Source organism: Festucalex cinctus, chromosome 8 (assembly GCF_051991245.1).
Source record: "Festucalex cinctus isolate MCC-2025b chromosome 8, RoL_Fcin_1.0, whole genome shotgun sequence".
NCBI lineage: Eukaryota > Metazoa > Chordata > Actinopteri > Syngnathiformes > Syngnathidae > Festucalex > Festucalex cinctus.
The window spans coordinates 19098770-19123274 of record NC_135418.1 but is presented as its reverse complement, the minus strand read 5'-3'; the positions used below and the strand labels follow the sequence as shown (position 1 = coordinate 19123274).

The following is a 24505-nucleotide window of genomic DNA, read 5'->3' as shown; positions in this document are numbered from 1 at the left end:
CTCCGACGTAGCGGAAGTTGTCAAATGACGTAGCAAGTTTTTGGCTTTCGAGCGGGACGAGGAGTTGCGAAATGTAACGAAAGTTTTGTAACTAACAAAGTTCGGTGCACTTGTTTGATTGATCGAATATGTCCTTCCAAATGGGAAAAGATCCTTCACGGTGCCTCGCGGCTTTGAAAGTAAGTTGGAGCTGTTGTCGGTGTTATTTTTTTTTTTTTAACTTATTTTGCTAGCTTACTGGCTAATTTAGGAGTTGCTCGGACAGACAGGCGCTAACAACGCAACTGAAGCTATTTGGGAAAAAAAGTAAGGTGAACAAGCAGTTAAAACGTGTTCACTGTATTACAGGATTTCCAACATTCGCCATCGGTCTAAGTTTAGGTGTTAGTGAAACGGTAGCGTAAAAAAAAGTATCAAATAAATAAGTCAAATGTGGAAACCTGACATAATTACAATCCAGTCAAATTGTATCTCTAGTCCCTGCATACTACAGATCTAAACATTTACGTTGTTTCTCGAATATTTTTTTCGTGCCATTACCAGGTTATATCTTCTCAGGTTATGAAGGATGACTAACAATTGCCTCATTTATTGTTTTGATTTCGAAGTGGCTATTTTGCCATGACCAGCAACTCGCCATTTCGCGCTATGTTGCCGTGACTCGCATGAAACTACAAGTGAAAAATATGCGGCAGTTAATATGCACTAGCTCTGCGATCACCCCGAAAGTGCGAGGGCACGGGTTCGAATCCCGTGCTTACATTAAAAAAAAAAAAAAAAAAAAAACTACAATATATTGGCATTGACAATGATAGGTATCCGGTGAGTGACCAATCAGAGCAGTTCACGGCAAAATAGCGATAGCAGGAGAGTTGCTGGTCACGGCAATCCAATGCATTCTTATTTTGTTTTCCCCTTTCTGCAGCAGGTGGACACCCTTTTGCGATGTCCTATTTGTTTTGACTTTCTCAACACTTCGATGATGACCAAATGCTCTCACAATTGTAAGTACAATAGTTGTACTTATTAGTGCGGTGGCATTGGTATTTCCCAGCTTTTCGTGTTTTGAATTGTCATATTATGACAATAGGCATTCAAAACTAACTAGCTGTCTTATCAGTAAAGAATATGACATCATTTTAACTAATGATTGAATTGTCTGTGTTTCGTTTCACAGTTTGCTCCTTGTGCATCAGGAAATTCTTTTCTTATAAGCTTCAATGTCCAGTTTGCAATGTGGTGAGTTTGAAGCTTTACATTAAGTTGATTTGCAGGAACCTCAGTAATCAATGAGGTTGTGGAAATGTAATTTCTCTCTTAGAAAATGAAAAAAGAACTTTAGTTCAAGGAAATGTGATATAATGCTGATGTTATTGATTTATCATTATTCTACTAAATGGAGGGATGAAGACATTTTGAAGACATTTTCTGTGTATTTTCCACCAAATTTGATAGTACACTAGTACCTCCTCCAAAATCCAACGCCCACATAACATGGTGGTATGGTACTATGACTTACAGTATGATGATAATTTTATTTTATTTTTTCTTCTTCTAGCAAGCGACAGAACAAGATCTACAAAAAAACCGTTTACTGGATGAATTGGTTGTAAACTTTCAAGCTGCAAGGTAAGCAGACTTAATTTAACGGTCAGAGGGATCTCTGAGAATGGGATCCAACAAAATTTGCTGCTGGATGCCCTGTCAACCATCTATTCTATTAGTCTTAACAGCCACTCTCAATATTATGACGCTAAAAATAGAAGTCAATCAATCTGCTTTTATAGCAACAATAAAAATGTACATCTAATGCTAGACCAGCTATGGGCAATTCATCTCCCACATGGGTGATGTAAGAAACTGGGATGTTGTTGCGGTCTATGCCAACATTAATCTTATGTATTGTACATAAAATATACACCAAATTTTATTCATTTTTTTAGGGTGCTACTACTTGAGTAGATGGGGTATAATCCGTCCATCCATCCGTTTTCTTATGCTTAACGTATCATCATTCACAAAATTACGCTACCAGTGTTTATATTTGTTTTCTTTATTTTTGAAGTCCGGTGTCAATATAAGCACAAACCATTAAATCATACTAGCCATTATTTTACACTGTCGAATGAAATTATTGGGGCTTTTTCAGTTCTCTCGAGTTCTTCTTTGAGCAATCATTTTTTGAGGTTTCTTCTTCACATTTTGGAATAAATCATAAAAAAAAAAGAAGACATTTTCTCACTACCATCAAAGACTGTTTTTGTCAGACTTTTCCTGTTTGCAGTCTCGATGTTATGTGTGAAAGGTACCAACATGGGACGCTATGTTTTAAGTCAACTTGTGAATTTTCCATCGTCGAAGGTTGTATCTGAGGCAGGATGGAAGCTGTGTGGAAAGCCAGGACTGGTGTGTGAAGTTTATCACCTGAAACACAGTCTTCCGGTTCTGTTGACATTGACGTTGCCATGCAGCTAATTCGACAATTTCCAGCAACAGATAATTTCCAGTTTGGGTTCTGATTGAAAGTGACACATGTAGATTTTGGCGCTCGCCGTAACTTGCTCTCGTCAGTTGGAATGCCCCCCCCCCCCCAGTCTGTGTAACAAACACAAATAAGTAAAAGTGCTATGTTGCCTTTTACTGCATTCAAATGGCTAGTGTCTGAATGTCACCATCTGAAGACATGTCACATACAGGACTGTCTCAGAAAATTAGAATATTGTGATAAAGTTCGTTATTTTCTGTCATGCAATTAAATAAGCAAAAATTCCATACATTCTGGATTCATTACAAATCAACTAAAATATTGCAAGCCTTTTATGTATTTTAATATTGCTGATTACGGCTTATAGCTTAAGAAAACTCAAATATCCTATCTCAAAATATTAGAATATTTCCTCAGACCAAGTAAAAAAAAAAAAAGCCATAATCAGCAATATTAAAACAATAAAAGGCTTGCAATATTTCAGTTGATTTGTAATGAATGTCGAATGTATGTCATTTTTGCTTATTTAATTGCATTACAGAAAATAAAGGACTTTATCACAATGTTCAAATTTTCTGAGACAGTCCTGTATTTCGCTCTGCTTGCACTACACTGAACCAATACAACAATGCAAAGGGCAAAAACAACAATTTACATTTACTGTTTTGAGTTCTCTTGTCCGTCAAGTTCATTTCTTATAATTTGTGATGGCATTTATTGCCACACTCTATCCTTACCTAACTGGAATGTAATGTTCTCATTATGTAACAATATATATGCAGCTCTTGTCGTGTGCTATTTGTACAAAAAGCACTTTATAGACCTCATATCTTATCCCAATTACTGTCACAGTCAATGTGTGAAATCGGATTGCAAATAATGAGAAGAATGGACCAGGAAATTTAATTACAACAAAACAAAAAGTCATCTGACCGTCTACAGGTGCAGTACCCGAATGACTGTGCAGCATATTCATTACAGAACTTGTGAACTATATGCAAGGTGCAAACAATACATATTGTAGCAAGACATTATTTAAAATTGGCAATGCAAAAAACGCAATAATAAAATATAATTTAGTTATTAGATTGGTCCTAAACATGTTAGAAAATATTGATCAGTTTTCTAAAGTAAAAACAGATGTTTGCAAATGTTTTGTTTCAACATAATGATAACAGTCTGCTGCTTTCATGTTTCAACTTCTAAACAGTAAATATTTTCAGATTTATGTAGTCTAATTAAGTGTAGTGATTAATCCATTTACAAAAATAATTATTAATTTGATAAGGAATTAGTTTTCCATTAATCCAGTTTGATGCTTGAACATACTAACTGAATTAGAAGTAATGAATTGAAATTAGAGTTTCCCGGAAGTCAAGTTATCTCTAAGAAGAGACTGGAGGTGCCAATATTTTTAATTTTTTATTTTTTGGGGCTGCCTGAATTTGACCCAATTGTTTTTTTCATGAGTCAGGGCTGATTGGTACCACTTGTATCCGCAATAGTACAAGCTAATCGTCTAACTTTGTCAGAAAAATATGTTTATGACATTCATGTTGTCGGCATCTGTTGGCAATGAGTTACAAACCCTTTGATTAGAAGGCCTCGTTCTGAACAAGCAAGTCAATAAACAAAACAAACTGTGCTTGTGCTGGTGTCACAATGATGCATTGTATTTTTTATTTATTTTTTTAAGTTGCAAGCAATAGTTCTTTCATCAATTACCTCCCGGTTATCAGCACTGCAAAAGGTCTCACTTCAGACTGTTGACACGGAATGAATGAACGGCCGCATGACGCAACTGGGCTTTTAATTTCCTGTCAGCTTGAGTGCCTGAAAATGTGTTTCTGTGAGGGGAAAAATGTTAGGACCTATATATGAGGTGATGCACTTCAGATAAAATATACATTGAAATATACGTGTGGTATTTATGACAGTAAAGTGATTACCATGTCTGCCTTGCTGTTCTGAGGTTGAGGGTTCAAATCCAGGTTTTTGCCTTCCTGTGTGGCGTTTGCATGTTCTTCTCTTTGTTATACATGTGTAATGTGAGGGTTCGTTGGTGGTTCATGGACTACTCTTTAGAAAATGAGAAAGCGGGATGGAGACGGATTTCTTCTGTAACAACGCTGTTTACTAGTCAGACTTCTAGCGACACACACCACACTTCCTGAACACTCGTCAGGTGACCAACTCTAACCAATCAGGAGCTAGCTAACGCAAGTAAATGAAAATAACAGATTCACCTCATCACTTTAACTACTTGTATAATAAAAATACCAAAATATATAAATGTGTAAATAATAATTCTAGAAACATAAATGTATTAGTAAATATATATTTTAGCAAATTAACTCTTTGACTGCCAAAAAACGTTTAATAACGATTAGTAAAATCAAGATGTATGCTGCCATAAACGTGAAATGACATCATCTACGTTTTTTTTTTTTTTCCTTAAATGGACGGAGCAACATCGAAGTGCAGCGCTGCCTGGTCAATGGGTTGTGGAATCAAAAACACCACCTAACTGTGGCCAGCAGATGGCAGCATTGTGTCTCTTTTCAATGGGCTGCTGGTGCATGGAATTACAATGAAATGTGACGGAATCTGATGAATGCTCGTAATTGGCGAAATGGCACTGTGGAGATTTGTTTTTTTGTTTTGTTTTTCATAACGTGTGGCAGTAAAAGAGTTAACTTAAATCCTACTCCCGTCTAAATCTTACACATGCTTAAGGTGTCATGGTTGGAGAATCTATTATATTCTGTATTTTAGGGCTATTAGGTAGTTGTAATGTTGTTTACGCACAGAAATTCAGCACCAACTGTGATCAAATCATCAACATTCATGTCAGTGTGTTTGACTTTGCTAACGTTACCCTTTTATAAGTGATAAATGACCAAATTGTAAAATTGTAATGTCAGTTTGTTTTCGAGTAAATAATGGCAGTGTTGATATTAGAATCTAATTCATTAAAGAAGATTTTAATGAGAAGGTTTTAGATGACTTGAAAGCTTGTTCATTACTTTAACCAAACATTTGCACTGAAGTCGCAGTTTTTCTCACTTTGTCCAAAATGGATAAATGATCCCCGATCTACTTCCTGCCACTGACTAATGAACTGTTGATAGAATCTGCTTCAAATCTGGTTATCTTCATCCGACTGGATATTTAAAGTGAGTGGAGACTGATTGCACTGCTGCGGAAACGCTGAGAATTTTATTTATTTATTTTTTCTCCTTATCCCTCCCCGGCTCTCAGCTCAGTGCGACGTGTATGGTTCTCGCTTTGTTTAAAACAAGGCAGTGGAACCTACGAATGTAGTTCCACGTTGTGTTTATGTAAGGAAGAGAGAAAAAAAAAACCTTACCATATTAAGTGATATTTACGTTTGGGAGGCACGCAGCATCAGAAGCCTTCTTTAGATTTGTGCTTGTTTGTCAGTTGGCAGTTTCAGTACTTCGATTCTTAGGATGGTTTGTTGTGGAATACAAAAAAAATATAGAAATAAATAAATCCCAGTAAACATCGCTAGAAATTTGTAGAAATTACTTTTTCTACTGCCTGATATTTATTGTAGCATCTGCTAAGAAAAATGGTATTAAATATTGTTGATCATCTTTCATTAAGCAGCCAGATGCATTCCTCTCATAATTCAAAATCTTTTTATGGTTAGGATTGTTTCTTGCTATCTCTGGTGACTTCACAGGAAGCCAAAGAAAAAGCAAACCACCTCTCCAGTTATTGACTGAGCTAAAATCACAAATGTAAATTTTTGTTTCAGTTTTGAGGAACATTTTTATTGGTCCGGTACCCCATTTTTGAGACTTTTGGTTTCTGTGCACTGTCTGCATAGAGAATTACATAATGAAGTGTGTCAGAGTTCATACTGTACAGCCGCGTTTACTTTGTGAGTGTCCTGACAGTCTTGTGTGGAGTTGAGTGGTGCTAATGGGCGTAATTAGTTCAAATATAAAGTTTAAAATATGTAAAGCGGAGCATCGCACACCTCATCACTTCCATTTTATTGCTATGTAATGGACCTACTGCCATTTGTTTGCCTCTCACATTTTCACGACGCTGAACAAAGTGTCGCCATTTTCGTGGTCTTTTAAAAAGGAACGTAATACGCTGGTGCAAACACATGACCAGAAAAAGGCCTCGACTCATTGACTGCAATTGTTAACCATATCTCTATCACACTGCGCATCCAGTATTTATGTAATCCCATATTGTTATTTGAGAGAGCACAGCTTTCATATAAATGTCTTTTCCTCTCTATGGACCAGTTTCCTTGTTGTAGTTACACGCGCTTACTTCCTTTCCCCTTTTTCCAGGCAGCAAATGTCACCAACTTATTTTGACTCTCCACCAATATCCCCAAAGAACCCGACGTCAGTCAAATGCAAAACACCAAGAGACAAAGGCCAGAACAGCACTGTTGTCAGTCACTTTTTCCAGAAGAGGCCCAGAAAGTCTTCTGGCAAAGACGGCCAAACTGGACGAACACTCGGCCCAAACGACACTGCCACCCGCTTGATTACTGTAAAGGAAGAGCCCAATAATACGGGAGAAGCATCCAGGGAGGACACAGACTTGCTCGGCAGTAGCATGGAGCAAGCGATGCCACATACTTCCTCATCACCGCCAACAGATGTGAAGCCTGTAATCAAAGGTAAAGCATATCTCCGGTACACAAGGTTTGTTGGTTCTGATAGCATCAGTTATGTAACAGCCTGTCCGCACAATCTGGTGATACTCAATACATTATCAGGCTGTTAGTAATGTAGTGGTTCACATAGCTGAGTTTTGCGTCGCTGATCAATCCATGCAACTGGGGTTGCTTTCGCATATTGTTGTGAACTTGAACAGCATCAGTGGGATAGATAATACAAACGAGTACGTCCAAATGAATCCTCGACAAATTTCTAAGCAGAACACAATTTGATTGGCTGCTTGCAGAGTTGAGTAGACGAGCCGTGTGCTGTGAGGCAATGTAAAGTAATGACACAGGGCGGCCATCTTGGAACAGGGATGCTCGCTTATAACATTAGGCAAAGGAGAACGGACCTAAATAACTGTAGATTACTCTCCTAAGTTCTCACCCAATTTGCAAATGGCTTGGTTTGTCAGGTAAACCCAGTGTATATACAACTATGTTGTTTAAAAAAAATAAAATAAAATAAATAAACATTCAGCCTGAATCATAACCATCTTAGATCATTTTCTCCCAAAAACATATAAATATGTTCTATTTTAAATATTACTAGCGTCCCAAAGACGTATTTATACGTTTGTTTTTGTTTTTTTGTTTTATGCTAGTGCATACAAAAGGCTTTGATGCAGCCTCTTGAACTGAAGAGAATGCTTATTATGAAAATGGCCACAGGTGGCAGCAGAGTATAAGAGATCAACCGGGGCCATGTTGCAAAAAGCTCTTTCCCCAACTGTTTTAAACAGATTTGTGAATAATGATGAAACTTAGATTTATTGTAATGCTTATTGCTGCAAAATGAAAACAGAAATATAGTTTTTCCTGATGAAAGAGAGCAATAGAACACAATAGTCTGTGAGCCTTGCAAAATCAGTCAAAATCCAGTAAAACAGCCGGGAGCGAAGGAGGTTGCTTAAGTGAAAATGGCTGGGCGTGAATGAGTTAATGAGCAGTCCCCTATACCAAGATGGCCGACCAGTGTCTATGCTGCTGACTCTATCTTGAGCCAGCTTGTGTTCTTATAGATACCTTTTGGTTACGGTTTTATGGATGCATTTTGATTAATGTGCATTGCTTTAAAAAGAAAACAAAACAAACAAACAAAAAAAATGGTGTCAGTGTGTATTAGTTAGCCCCAAGGGCAACATGAGTATCCCACCAATCGGTTCTAAAAAATTACAAAAACCATATATTTTATTTATTAGTCTAAGTCTAAGTCTATGGTAACTTGCAGAATATACATGTTGAAGCCATTACTGTAAATTTGTCTTCTTGCAGTGGAGTGCCCCGTGTGCTCTGTAAGTGTGTCTCAGCTGTTCATCAACAAACATCTGGACATGTGTCTCACAAGCGGAGAGAAGAAGGAAAGCTTAAGGAGGTAAAGTAACAACAATTGAACACATAATTTAGACAAAAGCAACACAGAAGTATTTACAACATGCATTATAAATACCAGAATACACATTTTTAATTGTGGGAATGCTGAAGAATTCCCACATATGTTATTGTGATTTTATTCTCCACAATTTTTTGCCGCGTCACAACTCCCGCATAATACTTCCAAATATTTACATTGTTCAAATTTCAACCAGCTTCAAAAATTCACGCCTCCTCGGGTATATATCGTCTGATTCCACATTACTTAGTCTTTGCACAATTTAACATGTATCAACTTTTCCCCATTCATTTTCAATGGGACAGTAATTGAACTTTCCACGCCCACTTCCATATAACTTATCATCATTACCAGGTGTCTAATACTGTTTGGTGGCACAGTTGGTAAAGCGCATTGTCCAGTCACCAGGTGGTTATAATTTCATAATTTATCTCTGTGTGCTTTCAGCATTCCCACGCAATTTTTTTTCAGTTTTTTTTTTTCAAATTAACTAGCTCATACCAATCAGTATATGTTAACTATTATTTCTTCCTATGACTTTGAATTGACGCTTGTTGCTCCTTGTTGCCCAGCAAATGAAGATTTGAGGTGTTCTTCTCTCTTTTGAGTCTTACTGCTCTAACTGATTCGTGCTACATTGTGTGCAGCAGATCGATTGTCTTTTAATCACTGGTCATATTTTTGCACCAGCATAGAACACTTCATCTGGATGACACCTTTATGTCACAGTGAAGAATGGTGGTACCTTAAATATTCTGGGCTGAGTGGCAAACAAGACATCATGTGGAGGTCTACTCTTGCAGCAAATAACTTATTGGAAAAAAGTGCAGTCGGGTGTTTTAGGTTGCTGTCTGACAGTGCCAATATTTTTTTTGTAACTGTGTATTTATTGCTTTTGTTCAAAGCAAACTATACTATGCAGCTTTCTAGGCCTTTTGTCATTTTTAGAGCATTAATCATCCCCCAAATTTAGCAGTACTAAAGTATTGCCTTGGGTTTGTCTTCATGATATAAATATAGCGTTCGTTTGTAGACATTTCCATCATATCAGTCCATTGGAGGAGATCACAGTGGCAGGAATGCCGACAATCTGTGGATTAACCAGTTCAAATGTTTCTGTTATAGCTCCTTTGGCAAATCAAGGCAGCCAATGGGGAAGCTGGTGTACAACCTGCTGAGCCTGCAGGAGTTGAAGCGGAAGCTGAAGGAATGCCACCTTCATGTGAAAGGCTCCCGAGATGACATGATCAAAAGGCACAAGGAGTTTGTGCATATTTATAATGCACAGTGTGACTCACTCAACCCCAAATCAGGTGACGGATTGCAGTCCTCCAAAGCTGCTATGTATTTATGCATCTTTTTCTATTATACTGTAACTTAGCAACTCCGAGATGTCAACCTGCGCTGGCGGCCATACGGGATTCATAGAACTGTAGTTTGTTTCCTTCATTGCCGCGTGGGGTTGGGATACATTACTTAGCTGGTGCTTTAAAGCACAGTTGACATGAGCATTCTTATGTGTAGCAAACATGTCAGTTACTAAGTTTTTAGCTCGTGTTTTCTCATGGGGGAGTCTCCACACTGGGAGGGATGACTGTTCTTCTCCTGCGGCCGGGCGGTTGTCCCGGGGCCAAGGAGGTGTGGCTTGCTTCAGTCCGTTTTGAGTGGGCCGGCGGTCTCTGGGATGGCATTCCTCCCTCTGGTGGTTGGCAGTCATTCCTCTCAGTGTGGATGAACTCCTCCTGGATGCCTTTCCTCACAGGGTTCTTCTGTGCCCCGCCATGTTGTGGTTTGCGTGTGTGTCTGTGGGTACGATTATGGGGGTATGGGGGGGAGGGGTGGCTTTTTCTTTTTATTGTATTATGGATGTTTTATTTATTCAACCCTTTCAGTTGCATTTGAATGTATGAAAGGTGCTATATAAATAAAGTTTGATTTGATTCCTATTCCTCAACAGGTGAAGAAATTGCTAAAGAGGTGGAAGCTGCTGAGAGGGTCAAAAATAAGCTGCAGGACAAAGTCAAACCTGTGAGTTGGGAACATCCTGTCGCTGTATATTCATTCTTTAGAATGTCTACATTCAGTGAAAATTGTAGTCGATGTTGTGTATTCATTTTTACTGCTATGTTTTTTGATGATGTAATTTTCTTCTACTTAATTTTTTTTTTTTTTTAAAGATTACTAACGATGATTTCAAACGTGCAGGTGATGGTTTTCTCCAAAAATCACTCCGAAGAAGAAATTGATGAGGTTCACTCAAAATATAGTAAGTGATTTTGTTGTTATTCGGTCCCTGTTTACATATCCGGCCTGTGCTACAATCATCTCAATGATGTCTGATGAATTGCAGCAATTTCAGTTGCCTAGTAACATGTTGGTTTAATACAGTACACTTGTGAGACTGAATCTGCACTGCATACATTTCTCAATTCAAAACGAATATCAAAGCCTGCGGAATTACTGTAGTCAAAGTTCATCTGATTGCTCATTACCATAATTAATTTGCCACAAAGAAGCTGGGTGTGCAAGGCCAAAAAAACAACAACAACAAAAAGTATGTGATGCAAAAGATATTGTTCAATTAGGTAAAATCAGAATAATCTACATTTTGGGCATACATTTCTTTAAAAAAATAAAAATAAAGAAATCAGCACATTAGGTAAAACAATGACCTTTGCAAAATGAACATCCATACAGAAAAAAATGAATATCAGGTGCTGGTTTGTGGCACTTTGGCATTTTGCGCCAAGCCTTTGCAATATATTTCACAGCCTTAAAAGCTTACTTTAAAAAAACGGCGACAACAAAACGCTTCACTGGGGGCACTGTAGTGAGTCACACGGGGTCCGCATCTCTTTCACAGACAGCTAGTCAATATGAGTAGACAATGAACCAGGTCAGTAAGATGTCCTCTGTTGCAATAAAAAGCAGAATTAGATTTTTATGCCTCGTGAGCCGAGGAACAGCTTGTCTTTTGAAGGTCTTTGCAAAGAACACTTATCATACCATGAGACAAGGAGAAAAATTGCAGGTGTTAACTCAATTGCGAAAGGCGCTGAAATGTGCACTTTTTTTTTTTCTAGAGTCGTGAATCTTTTCTAACAATCTACTTCTCTGTTAGAATACATATTAGTGGCCCATAGAACAATGCTGGAATCAGGTTTTTGGCCCCAAAACTTAAAAAAAATATATAAAAAAAATACTCTTAGAGGGCAACGTACATAAGATGCAAAAGTTGTCTTTGTTGAATAATCATTGCTAAGAAATGTGTCATAAATTTTTTCCGGACTAATAAGAGTAGTTACCGATACCATTAGTACTTTTGTTACATGAACCCCGCACAGATCATTTTAAAGAAAGACTTGTATATATTCAAATACTCTATAGCATTTTTCCTTAGAATTACATGAAATTAATGGCAATTTTCTACTTCCTGATCATAAAACGGCTTTTGCCACTGTCACGAATATCTATACCTTGAAATAAGGCCTGGTATCGTCTAGGTATAGATTAATTATTAGTGCACTAACTCAATATTTTGTTGAATATTGTCATCTGCATTTTTTAAGACGAACAGCGGAACATAGATCAATTTAAAATGGCGTTAACTGCCGGGAACTATTTACTTCACATTTCAGTTATTTATAAGAGATGCTGCTGAACTTGCTGTAATTAAAACCAAAGTATGTAAAAATTTAATATTTCAGGTATTTTGACATTTAGTAAACTATTTACTGTAGAATACAATAGGTAGCTATTTACTTGTTTTAAGTTTTCATTGAAATTTTTCAGACATGCTGATGAATTTGGGACCACCCTGAACTTTTTATTAGAATTTTGAAACAAAGATGTCTATTGATTTAAAAAAAAAAAAAATGCATTAATAATAATAATAAATAATTTTGCAAATCTGAAATGTTGTTCAATAAACATATCTTTAAAGTCGTTTCACCAATAAAAAAAAGTGTTAAAATTGAAACCAATATTTACCCTTTTAGTGAAAGTGAAATATCTGCTCTAAATATTGATTATTGTCCTTCTTGAATACCGGTACTCACAATCGGTATTGTTCTGATACGTCACCCGATATAGGTACTCGTCCATCCCAATTCTAATGTTGACAAACTGTAAAAGAGACAATAATGTGCCTATAGACTAGTCCAAATAGTATAGAACCAACACCAGAAACAACAAGCAGAGTTGTTGTCTTCAATGTGCAGTTGAGCAGCTAAGATTGGAATGAAAAAAAACAAAAAAAAACCTGTTTGATGATGCACCTCATCCTGCCTGTGCTCAGTGAGTTCACATTATCTGCCCAAAGCCAAACATACTCAAGTAAATCCTGCCTGTGCTCCATTTTTATCTTTTTTGGGTAGATGTCAAACATGGATTGCACCAAATGTTTTCTTGTTAACAGTCATGTTGACGAGAACTTCGAAAAAAAAAAAAAACCTTTGAAAATAATTAAAAAATGTATGTGAGTCACAGGAGGAGGCTTCTAATAATAGCTGAACTGCTGTGATAACCTCTTGATTTATCACAGGAGGATGCGGGTGAGTCACACTGCCAGCGTAGGGAGCCGGCAGATAGGAAAGTCTGTGTAGCGCTCGCGTGCGCTTGCAGCCTTTTGTCAAAACAAGCCGTGTATCATTTGTAGAATCAACAGCTGCTTATTCAACATGGTTAACAAATCTGGAAAGACAAAACAGTGCAGTTCACCATTGTAAACTGTCATTGTCAGTAATGCTTGAACTTTTTTTTTTCCCATCTAACTTTTATTCATTCGCTTGTGTTCGGAAATGTTTCCAATGAATTAGCAAATGGATAATGTATGATAATTAAAAATTCATTCACTTTCATTGGCGCTTTACGTACGCCAGGAATGACCCAGCAGCCTTCCAAGCGCACTCTACCAGCCATTCCAACGGCCTTCTCATGCGTCATTATCTTCGCAGGGAAGCAGCACAGCAACGACTTCAGTCGACTGGTTGCTCAGGTTCGGGGTCGCCTAGATACAACCAGGCAGACTCGGATAAAGGAGGAGGAGGCAGCGGCGGGAGGTGAGGAGGCGGAGCAAACGCCTTCGGCAGGTATTGGGACCCTTAAGATATTCTCTTGTAAGTTTTCAAATCTCCGGTTAAAATTCTCCAAGTATTTTGGAACGTTTCCATCATTGACACATTATGTAGAAAGGGTCGTTGACTTTTGATTGGTTTAGAATTCCTGTTAGTATTTATCCAGCGTGTTGAGTTTTTGTTGACATTTAACATTTCATGTTCGTGAAGTAACAAAGCTAAAAAAGAAAAAAAAAAAGATATTTGGGGTAATATCAAGTGTGATACTATTTCATTACATTGTTGACTAACATAATCATAACATAATCAGGGTTTCCGCGGGTCATAAAAAAAATCATAAAAGTCATAAAATGGATTTTGCCAAAAATTGAAGTCGTAAATGTCATTACGAAGTATGTTGTCGAGAGGTAAATAAAAATGGAATTACAATTGTTGTTTATGCTTCATTTAACATATGTTGTGTCAAGGAGTCACTATAACACAATTTAGCAAAAACAAATGTGATAAAAATATGTGTTTGTTTGACCCGATGACTAACAAAATGGCCTGGAGGTGCTTCATGTTCCAAATATCTGAATTTGAGAAGAATAATATAAAGTTCCTGTCACCAATATCCATCATGAAACACCAATGTCACCTAGTGGCAGAAAATTACCTCAACACAAATCAGTGTTTCACCCTCATTTTAACCATAGCTGTAACTTCATGAATTATTTACTATAAAATTACTGTTATCAGTGATTTGTTGTTATCAATATCTGTCCACTTTTATTTTAATTGACGAGTACGAAAAACTTGAAAAATATATTTTAATTTACATTTAGAACAGATACAGTATAATGTGCGATTAATTTACAATTAATCACGTCTGAACTATGAAAATCATGCAATTATTTATGATTATTTACTGACAGCCCTAATATATAAGTATATGCATATATGTGTGCGCGCATTAATGTATATGCAGTATGATGTGGGCATTTAGTTTAAAGAGATACTTGACTTATTTAGCCATTTTTGGCAGTCAAACATGAATATTTTGCCTATAATAAATGTGATATTTTCATTATTTTTCATATACAATTAGTACCTTTAAGAACACATTTTGCAACTTGCTGTCGACTGAAAATGACATCACAAGGGCTCAGGTAACCAATCACAGCTCAGCTTGTGAGTGTCACATGACCAAACCTAGAAAACAGGTGAGCTATCATTGGTTACCTGAGCCCTTGTGATGTCATTTTCAGTCGACAGCAAGTTACAAAATGTGTTTTTAAAGGTACTAATTGTAGGTGAAAAATAATGAAAGTATCAAATTAATTACAGACAAAATATTAACTTTTTATTGCTATAATGGGCTAAATAAGTGAAGTTTCATTAAAACACATTCATTAGGTTTGATGATAACGGCAGAAACCATGATGATGAAAATGAAAAATTATGTTATCTTGTATCATTCAGCTCAAGTTGCAGAATCAAGTCATTCCATGGATATCAAGTCTGAGGAAGCAGAGGAAGAAACGGAGCCTTTTACCAGAGGCATTTTCTTGTCAAACAGCCCCACTTACAACGACATGTCTGACAGCAGGTAAATCCTCCAGAAGAAACTTGCACGTGACACCCCAAATTTTTTTCTTGAGACTTCCTTGGAGCCTGAATTTTTAGCCCCTTGGAGCTGTTAAGTAAATTGTGGCTGTACTTGAGGTCTTTGCTGGCTGGCTGTGCTATGTGAGATGTGTGGCATGCCTGGTAGAATGCTCGCAGATTTTTTTGCACGGAAGTGCAAAACCACAAATTGACTGCAAAAGAGATGTCTGGCCTACCTTGTAGATGCTGATGATGTGCTGTAAATCATAAGAGCTGTCCCTAAGCACGGATTTGATAGCAGTCTTTCAAATGTGTACAGGAGAATCAGTGTCCAACAAGTCTGAATGCAACCACCATTTTGTGAGAAAATAAAATATGCATGATATTCGTGCAAGATGTCCACGGTGTATTTCATGTGAGCTCAGGTCAGCTAGTAGATGATTGTGTTTTTTGTTTTGACTTTTTGAGACTTGTTTATAATCAATAAGCGAGACTCAAAGTAAGTCCTCTACATAATGCATTTGCATTTCACTGATTCACATTGGTGTTTGTTTGTTTGTTTGTTTGTTTTTCTTCCTGTGGAACCGCTCTCTATTCAGTATTTGGAAAAACAGAAAAACGTGACTTATTTGTGAATTTTGTGCCTTGTGGCCTTTCTGAAATGCCCTATGATGTATAAAGTAGAAAGTATGTTGTGTGTGTGCGTGTGTATAAAATGTATAAATATAAATAAGACACAAGCTTTGTATGTTGAAAATGAGGGTAGTTAAAGGGGACGTCAACCTCCCCAAAATTTCTTGACAATAATATATTCTATGCAGCCCCACTAGTCTAAATACAGTATTCTGTTTAAATCATTTCCTCCCAATAACATGTAAATACATTTTTTAAAGGTTTTTTTTAGTGTCCCAAAGACGTATTTATACTAGAGCTTATGCTAGAGCATACAGAAGGATTTGATGCAGCCTCTCAACAGCAAAGAAGGGTTGCAGAAATGGTAGTTATTACATAAACGGCCAGCAGGTGGCAGCAGAGCAAAAGAGATCAACCAGGCCATTTTGAAAAAAAAAAAAAAATTACTCACAATTTTAAATAGATTTGTGAAAACTGACAAAACTAGGCTCTATTCTAATGCTAATGCAATTTTTTTTCTGATGAAAGAAGAGACTTTAATCTTTCTTTTGATAGGTTCCATGTTTTTATAGCAATAGAACACAATATTCTGTGGACCTTGCAAAATCAGTCAAAATCCAGTAAAACAGCCGGGAGCGAACGGGATTACGTCCGTGAAAATGGCTGGGAGTGAATGAGTTTAATATTGAGTTAGTGGAATATGAGGTAAGTAGAAAAACCCAGCAGTTTTTTTTTTGTTTTGTTTTTTATCAATATCAGAAGGCAGCCATTTTGCCACTTGCTGTCGAGTGAAAATGACATCACACTTGCGCAGGTCTCAGGTAACAACCAATCACAGCTCAGCTTCCAAAAACAGGTGAGCTTTGATTTGTTGTTGCCTGAGCCCTGAGCGACTGTGATGTCATCTTCAGCCGACAGCAAGTGGCAAAATGGCCACCCCGAAATGGATACAAATGGCTAGATTTTGCTGCATAACTCATATTCCCCAAATGTAATATTAATCAGAATATGATGTTTAGACTAGTGAGGTCACATATAACATTATTGTCAACACATGTTTAAGGTTGACTTCCACTTTAATGGAAGTTACTAAGAATCTTTGCTGCATGTGCGTATACACGCTAGCTAAGTTTTCACATTTTTGATCTTTTCACTTCAATTAAAAATGTTGTCAATTAGTCGACAATTGTTATGATTCATCGTTCGAGACATAAAACTTAAAATTGTCCAAGTCTTTAGAATTTAATGGAGCACTAAAGCGTAGTGTTCTATTGTTTTACCATGATAATTGACAAAGAAGAAAATGGAGTCCCTCTGTTCTTTGTTACAGAATCTCCGTACAGCATTAAAAGTTAATACATCGATACACTATAACTGCCTTGCCGATTAATTTGTAGTTTAATGATGACATGGATCAATTGTTTATAAATGTGAACAAATCAGAGGCGGACTAGGTGTACTTGCATGATCCTTCTGTTGTGTTGAGTGTTTGTCTGTGGCAGTTCTCGCATCTCCTGATCTCCTCCTGATGCGTATTGAAATGCAATGAGCACATGCATGATGATGCGTATGAGCAAATGCAATGAGGAAACCTGTTCATCACAGCTGCAGGGAAGAGTTTCACGCTGTGTGTGTGTATATGATATGACGTTTACTTTTATAAGTTCTTAGTGTGAAGTCTGGCAGCAATTAAGATTCAGCGCAGTGCATGCAGTCCAAGCCACAAACTTTATTAAAGCCATGTGTTAACTTGCCACAGTAATTCCACATCGTCAGTCAAATTGAACTGATTTTCTCATTCTTCTTCCTCTTTTTTTTTTTTTTCCCCCACCTTCAGTTCACTTTCGGACATCTGCGCACCAGAACCTTCCATAATCGAGTAAGTCATTTCAACCGTTAAAAAAAAATAAATAAAACATAAAACAAATGTAAAAAGTCTTTCATTTTTTTCAGTGTTTTTTTTTTTTTTTTTTCTAGTAGATGTAAGCGTGAGTCCCAATTTGGAACTGGGCATGCACTGTACTTAAATATAATCACGCATTCTGGGTTATGACATGAAGCACATCATGTGTGAACACAGGCTATGTGTGTCAAACTCGAGGACCAGGGGTCGGATCCTGGCCACCATGTTTTTGTGGCCTGGCTGCTAACGTAAACAAAGTGAGACACTTGACAGACATGACAAAAGGGATCAAGGAAGAGCATGACAAAACAAAGTCTTTAAAAAGAAAAAAAAACCCAAAACAAAACAGATCACCACTAACGTAAGCGTATTGCATTCACTTAAGAAAAAACAAAAACAAAACAAAAAAAGCTTTGTTTTTTTGAGTGTATAGATTTTTTTTTTCAGTTTTTTTTTTTTTTTTTGAATATTTGTTTTCTGTAATTAAAAAAAGCAGGCAACAGGAGGAAAAATTAATCAGATAAACAGGGGAAAAACTATTATTAAAAAATATATATATTATAAATTATGGAATATTTTTTTCTTTTTTTTTGAATAATTATTTTCTGTTTTTTTTTAATGGTTTTCCCTATTTTTCTGAGTAATTTTCCTCTTGTTTTGCTAAATATTTGTTTCCCTGTTTTTCTGAATATTTTTTTATGACATAAAAAATATTCAGTAAAACAGAAAAAAAAAATATTCCAAAAATCAGAAAAAAATTACTCAAAAAAACAAAGCTCCCCCAAAAAATAGTCAGAAAAACAGGAGTTCTCCCACAATAGGGCACAATAGGATTGGCTGCTTGCAGAGTTGAGTTAACCAGCCCTCTTTGAAGTTAATTGCCTCCCATTATCTTTTTTTTTTTTTTTCCCCCTTCCCAGTACAATGGAGGAGGACAGAGCAAGACGAGATACTACAAACACAGATGCCTTTTAATGTGCATTTTCCTTAAAAAAAAAAAATAATAATAATACTGATAGAAATAAAGTTGTCAGCATGTACTAGTTAGCCCCAGTGACAATATGAGTAGTTCTTGGGTCTGTTTAAAAAATAGCTTACCAGTGATGAGATTTACTGAGAAGAATTAAAACCCAAATAGTTGACAAAAGTGTAATTTCAGAGCTGTAATTTTAATACCGGGAAAGCGCAATATTTTTGCCCGCATATATCGTCACAATCGAATATTGGCCCATGTCTAATGGCAAACTGTAATCCCAAAACATTGTTTTTGAGAATAAGTGGCTTACAAAGATAAACGTTTACATACAAATAAGTTTGTCAGTTGACAACACTTACTACTTTCCTGTTAGCCAGGATTTTGGCGCCATCATGGTATTACAGAAAGAGCACTAAAATAGGCATGTAGGTGAGTTTTCACAAATAGCTAAGGATCGCTTCCACGGGAAAAAATACAGCAATGGTATTGGTTCTTTTTTACTTGGAATCTTGTTGATTCATGGTCTGCTTCCTTTGAAAGCTGGCAAGTTGCTGCTGTCGGCCCAGTGTTATCTTCCCACACTGTAAATGTCATGTTTGTAAAGTTCTCAATAGGATGTGAGGTGGGAGCACGTTGCCGGCCAATTGGATTGTTTGCTGGCGTGCCGTGTTAAAAGATCAGTTGCTCCCTTGGCTTCTGTACACTTCCTAATGTATTTCTTGCTGCTCACAGTTATTCAGACTTCTGTTTTCAAGCTAAACATTCAAAATCACGAGTTCAGACTAGGTGGAGACTTGGAGATTGGGTCATGTCACTTTCACGGAAGGAAGCGGGAAACAAAGGCTTAATCTCCGCATTGCAGATTGTCATAGTTGGCGAGTCAACTGTTGTTGTTTTTAGTTAAATTACGCATGCATACAATATGGGCCCATTGCCTGGCCGCTATCGCCCACTCTGTCGTCATTCTAGCATCCACTCGCCACGTGGACTTGTGACCCAAATTCCGGTGCTGGAATGTTATTTTTCCTGCCAATAAAGTCAAAAAGATAAAGAGACATGGGACACCTTGTCATAGGCTGTAAACTGATATCGATCTTGACTCCTTTCTTGTGAGGCATTTGCGCTTTAACAGGTTCCACATGTGGCCGTTGCAACTTCTCGGTGGTTGTCACAAAGATGTGGAACTTGGGCAACATCAGCGGCTGGAAATTTTTGACCATAATAAGCTTTGAAAAAAAAAAGTGCACATGTGATAAATGGTGTTGAAATGAAATGAACCTATCTTAGTGTACATATCCTGTAAATAACAGTATGATTTGATCATTAAGATGATGGCAAAATGAATCCTGTCAGTCCTAATTTAATTAAATTGACCTCAACTCATTTACTCCCAATAACGTATAAATACGTTTTTTTAATGTTCTAAGTGTCCCAAAGACGTATTTATATTTATTTATTTTTTTGTTTGTTTGTTTATGCTAGAGCAGGGGTGGCAAACTGCAGTCCTCGAGGGACGGAGTCCTGCAGGTTTTATAGATTTCCCTACTCGAAGTGCAGCTGATTCCAATTAACAGGCTCGTTACCAGGCTTCTGCAGAGCTTGCTGATGAGCTGATCATAAATCATTTGTGTTGAAGAAGTGAAATAACCAAAACCTGAAGGACTGTGGCCCTCGAGGACCGGATCTCGCCACCCCTGTTAGAGCATACCGAAGGCTTTGATGCAGCCTCTCAACTGCAAAGAACGGTTGCAGAAATGGTAGTTATTACACAAACGGCCAGCAAGTGGCAGCAGAGCAAAGGAGATCAACCAGGGCCATCTAGAAAAAAAAGCTCAATGACTTACAATTTTAAATAGATTTGTGAGAACTGATGAAACTTAGCTCTCTTCTAATGCTAATTGCTGCAAAACGGAAACAGATAGGAACATACTTTTTTTTTCCTGATGAAAGAAGAGACGTTAATCTTTCTTTTGATAGGTTCCATGCCTTTAAAGCAATAGAACACAATATTCTGTGGGCCTTGCAAAATCAGTCAAAATCCAGTAAAACAGCCGGGAGAGAACGGGACTGCTTCTGTGAAAATGGCTGGGAGTGAATGAGTTAAAAAGAAAAAAAATCTCGATGACATTTCACCAATTGAGTGAAAATAATTTGATGTGCAAAGGGAGAAATGATTCCTGAAGGCCAAATTTGCTGTTTTCTCTCCCTGTCCTCAAAAGGACAGAAATGATTGGAAGACATATGTGAATACATCACTAATTGTCTTTTAATTAGATGGCATGCACTCGTATCTCTGCAGGGAGGTTTTAAACCAGTTGAATTGTAATGAATTTGCTGGTGACAAAATTAGAAGGCTGTGTGCCGAGATAGCGGGTATATTAATTGTCGGTCACCCCAGCAGCATTCTAGTCGAGCGCAGATTCACTTGGACAGTGTAGCCGCTTAGCATTAATTAAAGATTTTTCATGTTAGTGGGTTTGTAAAGTCCAGGTTAATTGGTAGTCACATTTATCTCATCTTATTTTGTCTTTTTGTGTTCATAGAAATGTGAGCCACGGAAATGATAATGAATAGGTGGTGACTTTGGGAGTTGGCTGATGTTGAATAATATGTTGAGCTCTGCAGTTTTGCCTCATATTGTTAGCGTTATCAAGCAGCAGAAGAGAATTTATGCTCGCAGTATTTTATTTATTTATGTATTTATTTATTTATTTATGGTCACATTTGCTGCTGTAATAAACATTTTTGTCCTGGGAAATAACACTATAATAGACAGTAAAAATAAAAAAAAAATACAGTGATAACAATTAACTAGAATGTAAAGAAACACTGTGCATTCTGATTAATTAATTTCGGTTCCTTGTGTGGGCAGCTTGGCCACCGGGGGGCAGTATATTAGTCATGCAGGCAAATGTTTTTTCCACAGAGGATAAAGAATATATGGCGGTGAGTATTGTTACAAAATTATTAAAAATATTATTATAATATAAATGTAAATATGATTATGGTAGTAATAATTTATTATTATGATTATTATGATTGTTATTATTATTATTATTATTATCATTATTATTATTATTATTATTACAACATTTTCAGGTGTTTGTCCAAAAGGAAAAAATGGACAAATGAAAACAAAACAAACCAAATTGTTGTTGTTTTTCTTCACAACTTCCTCCCCAGATAGCAAAATTCCACTAATTAGCTGTAGTAAAACTGTAGTAAGAAGAGCAATGGTAGGACTTACGTATCTACAGATAAGCTGCAACTTATTTGTGCAGTAAAAATTGTGTGTGCAGCTCCCAATTGGTCAGTAATATCAATACCTTCAAACAGAAAGCTTGCGTGTAAGAACTAAGAGGATTAGTGCTAAATAGCTATTAATGCTAGTGCTAGCTAGCTAGATACTGGTGCTAGCTCAACTCAACTGAGATCAGTTTTGGATTCTGCACTGAAAAATTAGTTAACTCATTCACTGCCATTGACGGAAAAAGACGTCAAATGATGTATTTTTGCCTGGCTGGCAGTGAATGTGTTAAAAACGGCTACGACAAAAAATGTTGTTGCCCAGTGTAATGTGTTCTGTCCTCAATGGCCAGATTGGACCCCTCGACAGTCCTGTACCGGCCCATGTTTGACACCCCTGATATACATCCTTGAGCCTTAATACACACAGCACACTAGGTCCCATTATAATGTATATCTTCCTTGAGTATCTTCAGTAGCTTATAAATTGCAGGAAGCAGTCACGGCATAGTGCATGTAAATGCCAATGTTTCAATGTTTAGTGCAATAAAAGGCACAATGTTTTCTCCCAAAACAGTTAAGCATCTGCTGGGAGTCAGTTCCAATTAAACTGTGCTTTTCAGGGGATGTCTTGAAAAGAGAGATGTTGGATATTTCCCCCTGCCCCATACGAAAATGACCAAATGTTCTTCTGAGCAGTGTCATGACGAGGACGTCTGTCAAAAAGCGGACGTCTGGCTCCCGGAAATCCGCCGCCGCTTCAACGAGCGCCTTAGGGAAACGGCAGCGTAAAAGGTGACGAGGGATTGATTGAAGATGGAGGACCAAAGAAAGACTGCACACATTCCAGACAAAACTGGATGAAATTGGAAGAATTTTCAAGAGCATGTTTGTATGAGCCGTGTCTTTTTGCACTTAACGTGTCTTTTGTGGCCCTCCGTTTTATTAGTTTCATTTTTTATGCTGCTCGTTTTTACATCAATTGTATTCTTTGTTCAAAATTCCAAGCTGTCTGTGTGATGTGGATTTTAGTTCAATTGTAAATAAAACAGTTATTGATCAGATCTCACTTTAGCAATTTTGTGTTTTAATATGTATTAAAAAAATACAAAACAAATACTTGCAAAAGAAACAGGATAAATGAAAACATGCATGTAGTATAATTAGTAGGAGTGGAAAGAAGTCAAACTTACATACTCCAAACCATTATTAAAAACAAAATTTTAGTACTTTACTGGATTTGTTCTCATGCACTCTAAAAAGAGAATTGTTGAACCGATTGAATAAAATTGCTTCAAGTGGTAACTCACGATTTAAGTTAATCCAAAGTGAATATATTAAGTTGAATTATTAATTCGTTAAACTTAATATATTCACATATTGAATATTTTGTTACTTAAATTAATCCAAAGTGGATATATTAAATGTAATTAATTAGTTCATTAAATGTAATATATTCATTTTGGGTTAACTTAATTCAATCGTGTGTTACCATTTGAAGCAATTTTTTTAATTGGTTCAACAATTCTCTTTTTAGAGTGTATATTACCCTAAATACATTTACATACAACACTCTCCATTTGTTTGGGTAAATAATCTAACATTGGCTCTGTCGCTTTTAAACCCAGTGCTGGGTTAGGTTTTTCACACAGTTTGGGTTACCTTTTTTAAAATCCAGCAATTTTATGAGTGCAGGAGCTCTTTCTTTTGGATTCCCTTGGACCCTCCTCATCCTGGTCACCACCTCTCCCTGGCCCATTCCCTCAGGTAGGTGCTATCGAACTATACACACAAAAAATCAGCAAAAATTCCAAGACATAAATAGCTTCCCTTTGAAACAGGATGCGGCTGTTCTATCATGTTTGGGTTATTGTCAGGCCAACTAAAGCTGATAAAAACACTCAATTGGATTTCATCCTCTTTGATGGAAAAAAAAAAATGACTGAGGTCATTGAAATTTAATCAATCCAAAGCTGACGGAAAGCTCGGGTTCAAGCAAGTGTGTCCACACACGTGGAGGAGATGTGTTTATGTAGATGTGGATGAGGAAGAGCGAACTTAATCTTGATTGAAAACAGAGTTTGGACAGAAAGCGACACTCCAGAATCTTATCTCTCCCATCGGGCCGAGCTGACGGACAAATGCTGGACTCGTACCTACGCTGCTCATTACACCTCCTTTGACTTCTCCTTCGCAGCGCGCTGCTGTTTACCTTTCTTCCACTTAGCATGGATTGCACCCCCGCTCGGAACAGCACTCGGGTCCCAACCGGCTCCTGATTCTGACCTCATTTCAGAGAGACGTGACACCAAGACCTGACAAGAATTCCATACTCGTAATGGTCTCGAGGAAAGACTCGAGACAGCATGGTCGCTGTTTTTTCACATGCTGAAAGACGTTCGCTATCTTTGAAAACCTCATAACGATGTGGGAATTATGTGTCGTGTCTCTCTCAAATGCCCTGCACAGTTGTGATGGCCTCTTTTTTTA

At 37.1% G+C, this 24505-nt stretch overlaps 1 protein-coding gene across 2 annotated transcripts; it reads left to right on the top strand.

Annotated features, from left to right (window-relative positions):
* Positions 1 to 23079, top strand: rad18 (RAD18 E3 ubiquitin protein ligase). 2 transcript variants are annotated; one of them, XM_077529536.1, is made up of 13 exons: positions 1 to 179; positions 926 to 1004; positions 1178 to 1239; positions 1559 to 1629; positions 6823 to 7160; positions 8478 to 8577; positions 9721 to 9908; positions 10553 to 10623; positions 10801 to 10861; positions 13551 to 13685; positions 15132 to 15258; positions 17728 to 17769; positions 22715 to 23079. In XM_077529536.1, the coding sequence occupies exons 1-13, from the start codon at positions 129 to 131 to the stop codon at positions 22812 to 22814; spliced, it is 1425 nt and encodes a 474-aa protein (XP_077385662.1). In that variant the 5' UTR covers positions 1 to 128; the 3' UTR covers positions 22815 to 23079. The 2 variants fall into 2 exon arrangements, with proteins under 2 accessions (XP_077385662.1, XP_077385663.1); XM_077529537.1 differs by lacking the exon at positions 17728 to 17769.
* Positions 23080 to 24505: the final 1426 nt, after the last annotated feature.

Bases quoted from the DNA above. Each gene is read 5' to 3' on its own strand.
- rad18 (XM_077529536.1), top strand. From the start codon at position 129: ATGTCCTTCCAAATGGGAAAAGATCCTTCACGGTGCCTCGCGGCTTTG. The intron at 1,630-6,822 runs GTAAGCAGACTT...CCCTTTTTCCAG, and splicing joins GTAAACTTTCAAGCTGCAAG to GCAGCAAATGTCACCAACTT. The intron at 10,624-10,800 runs GTGAGTTGGGAA...TCAAACGTGCAG, and splicing joins TGCAGGACAAAGTCAAACCT to GTGATGGTTTTCTCCAAAAA.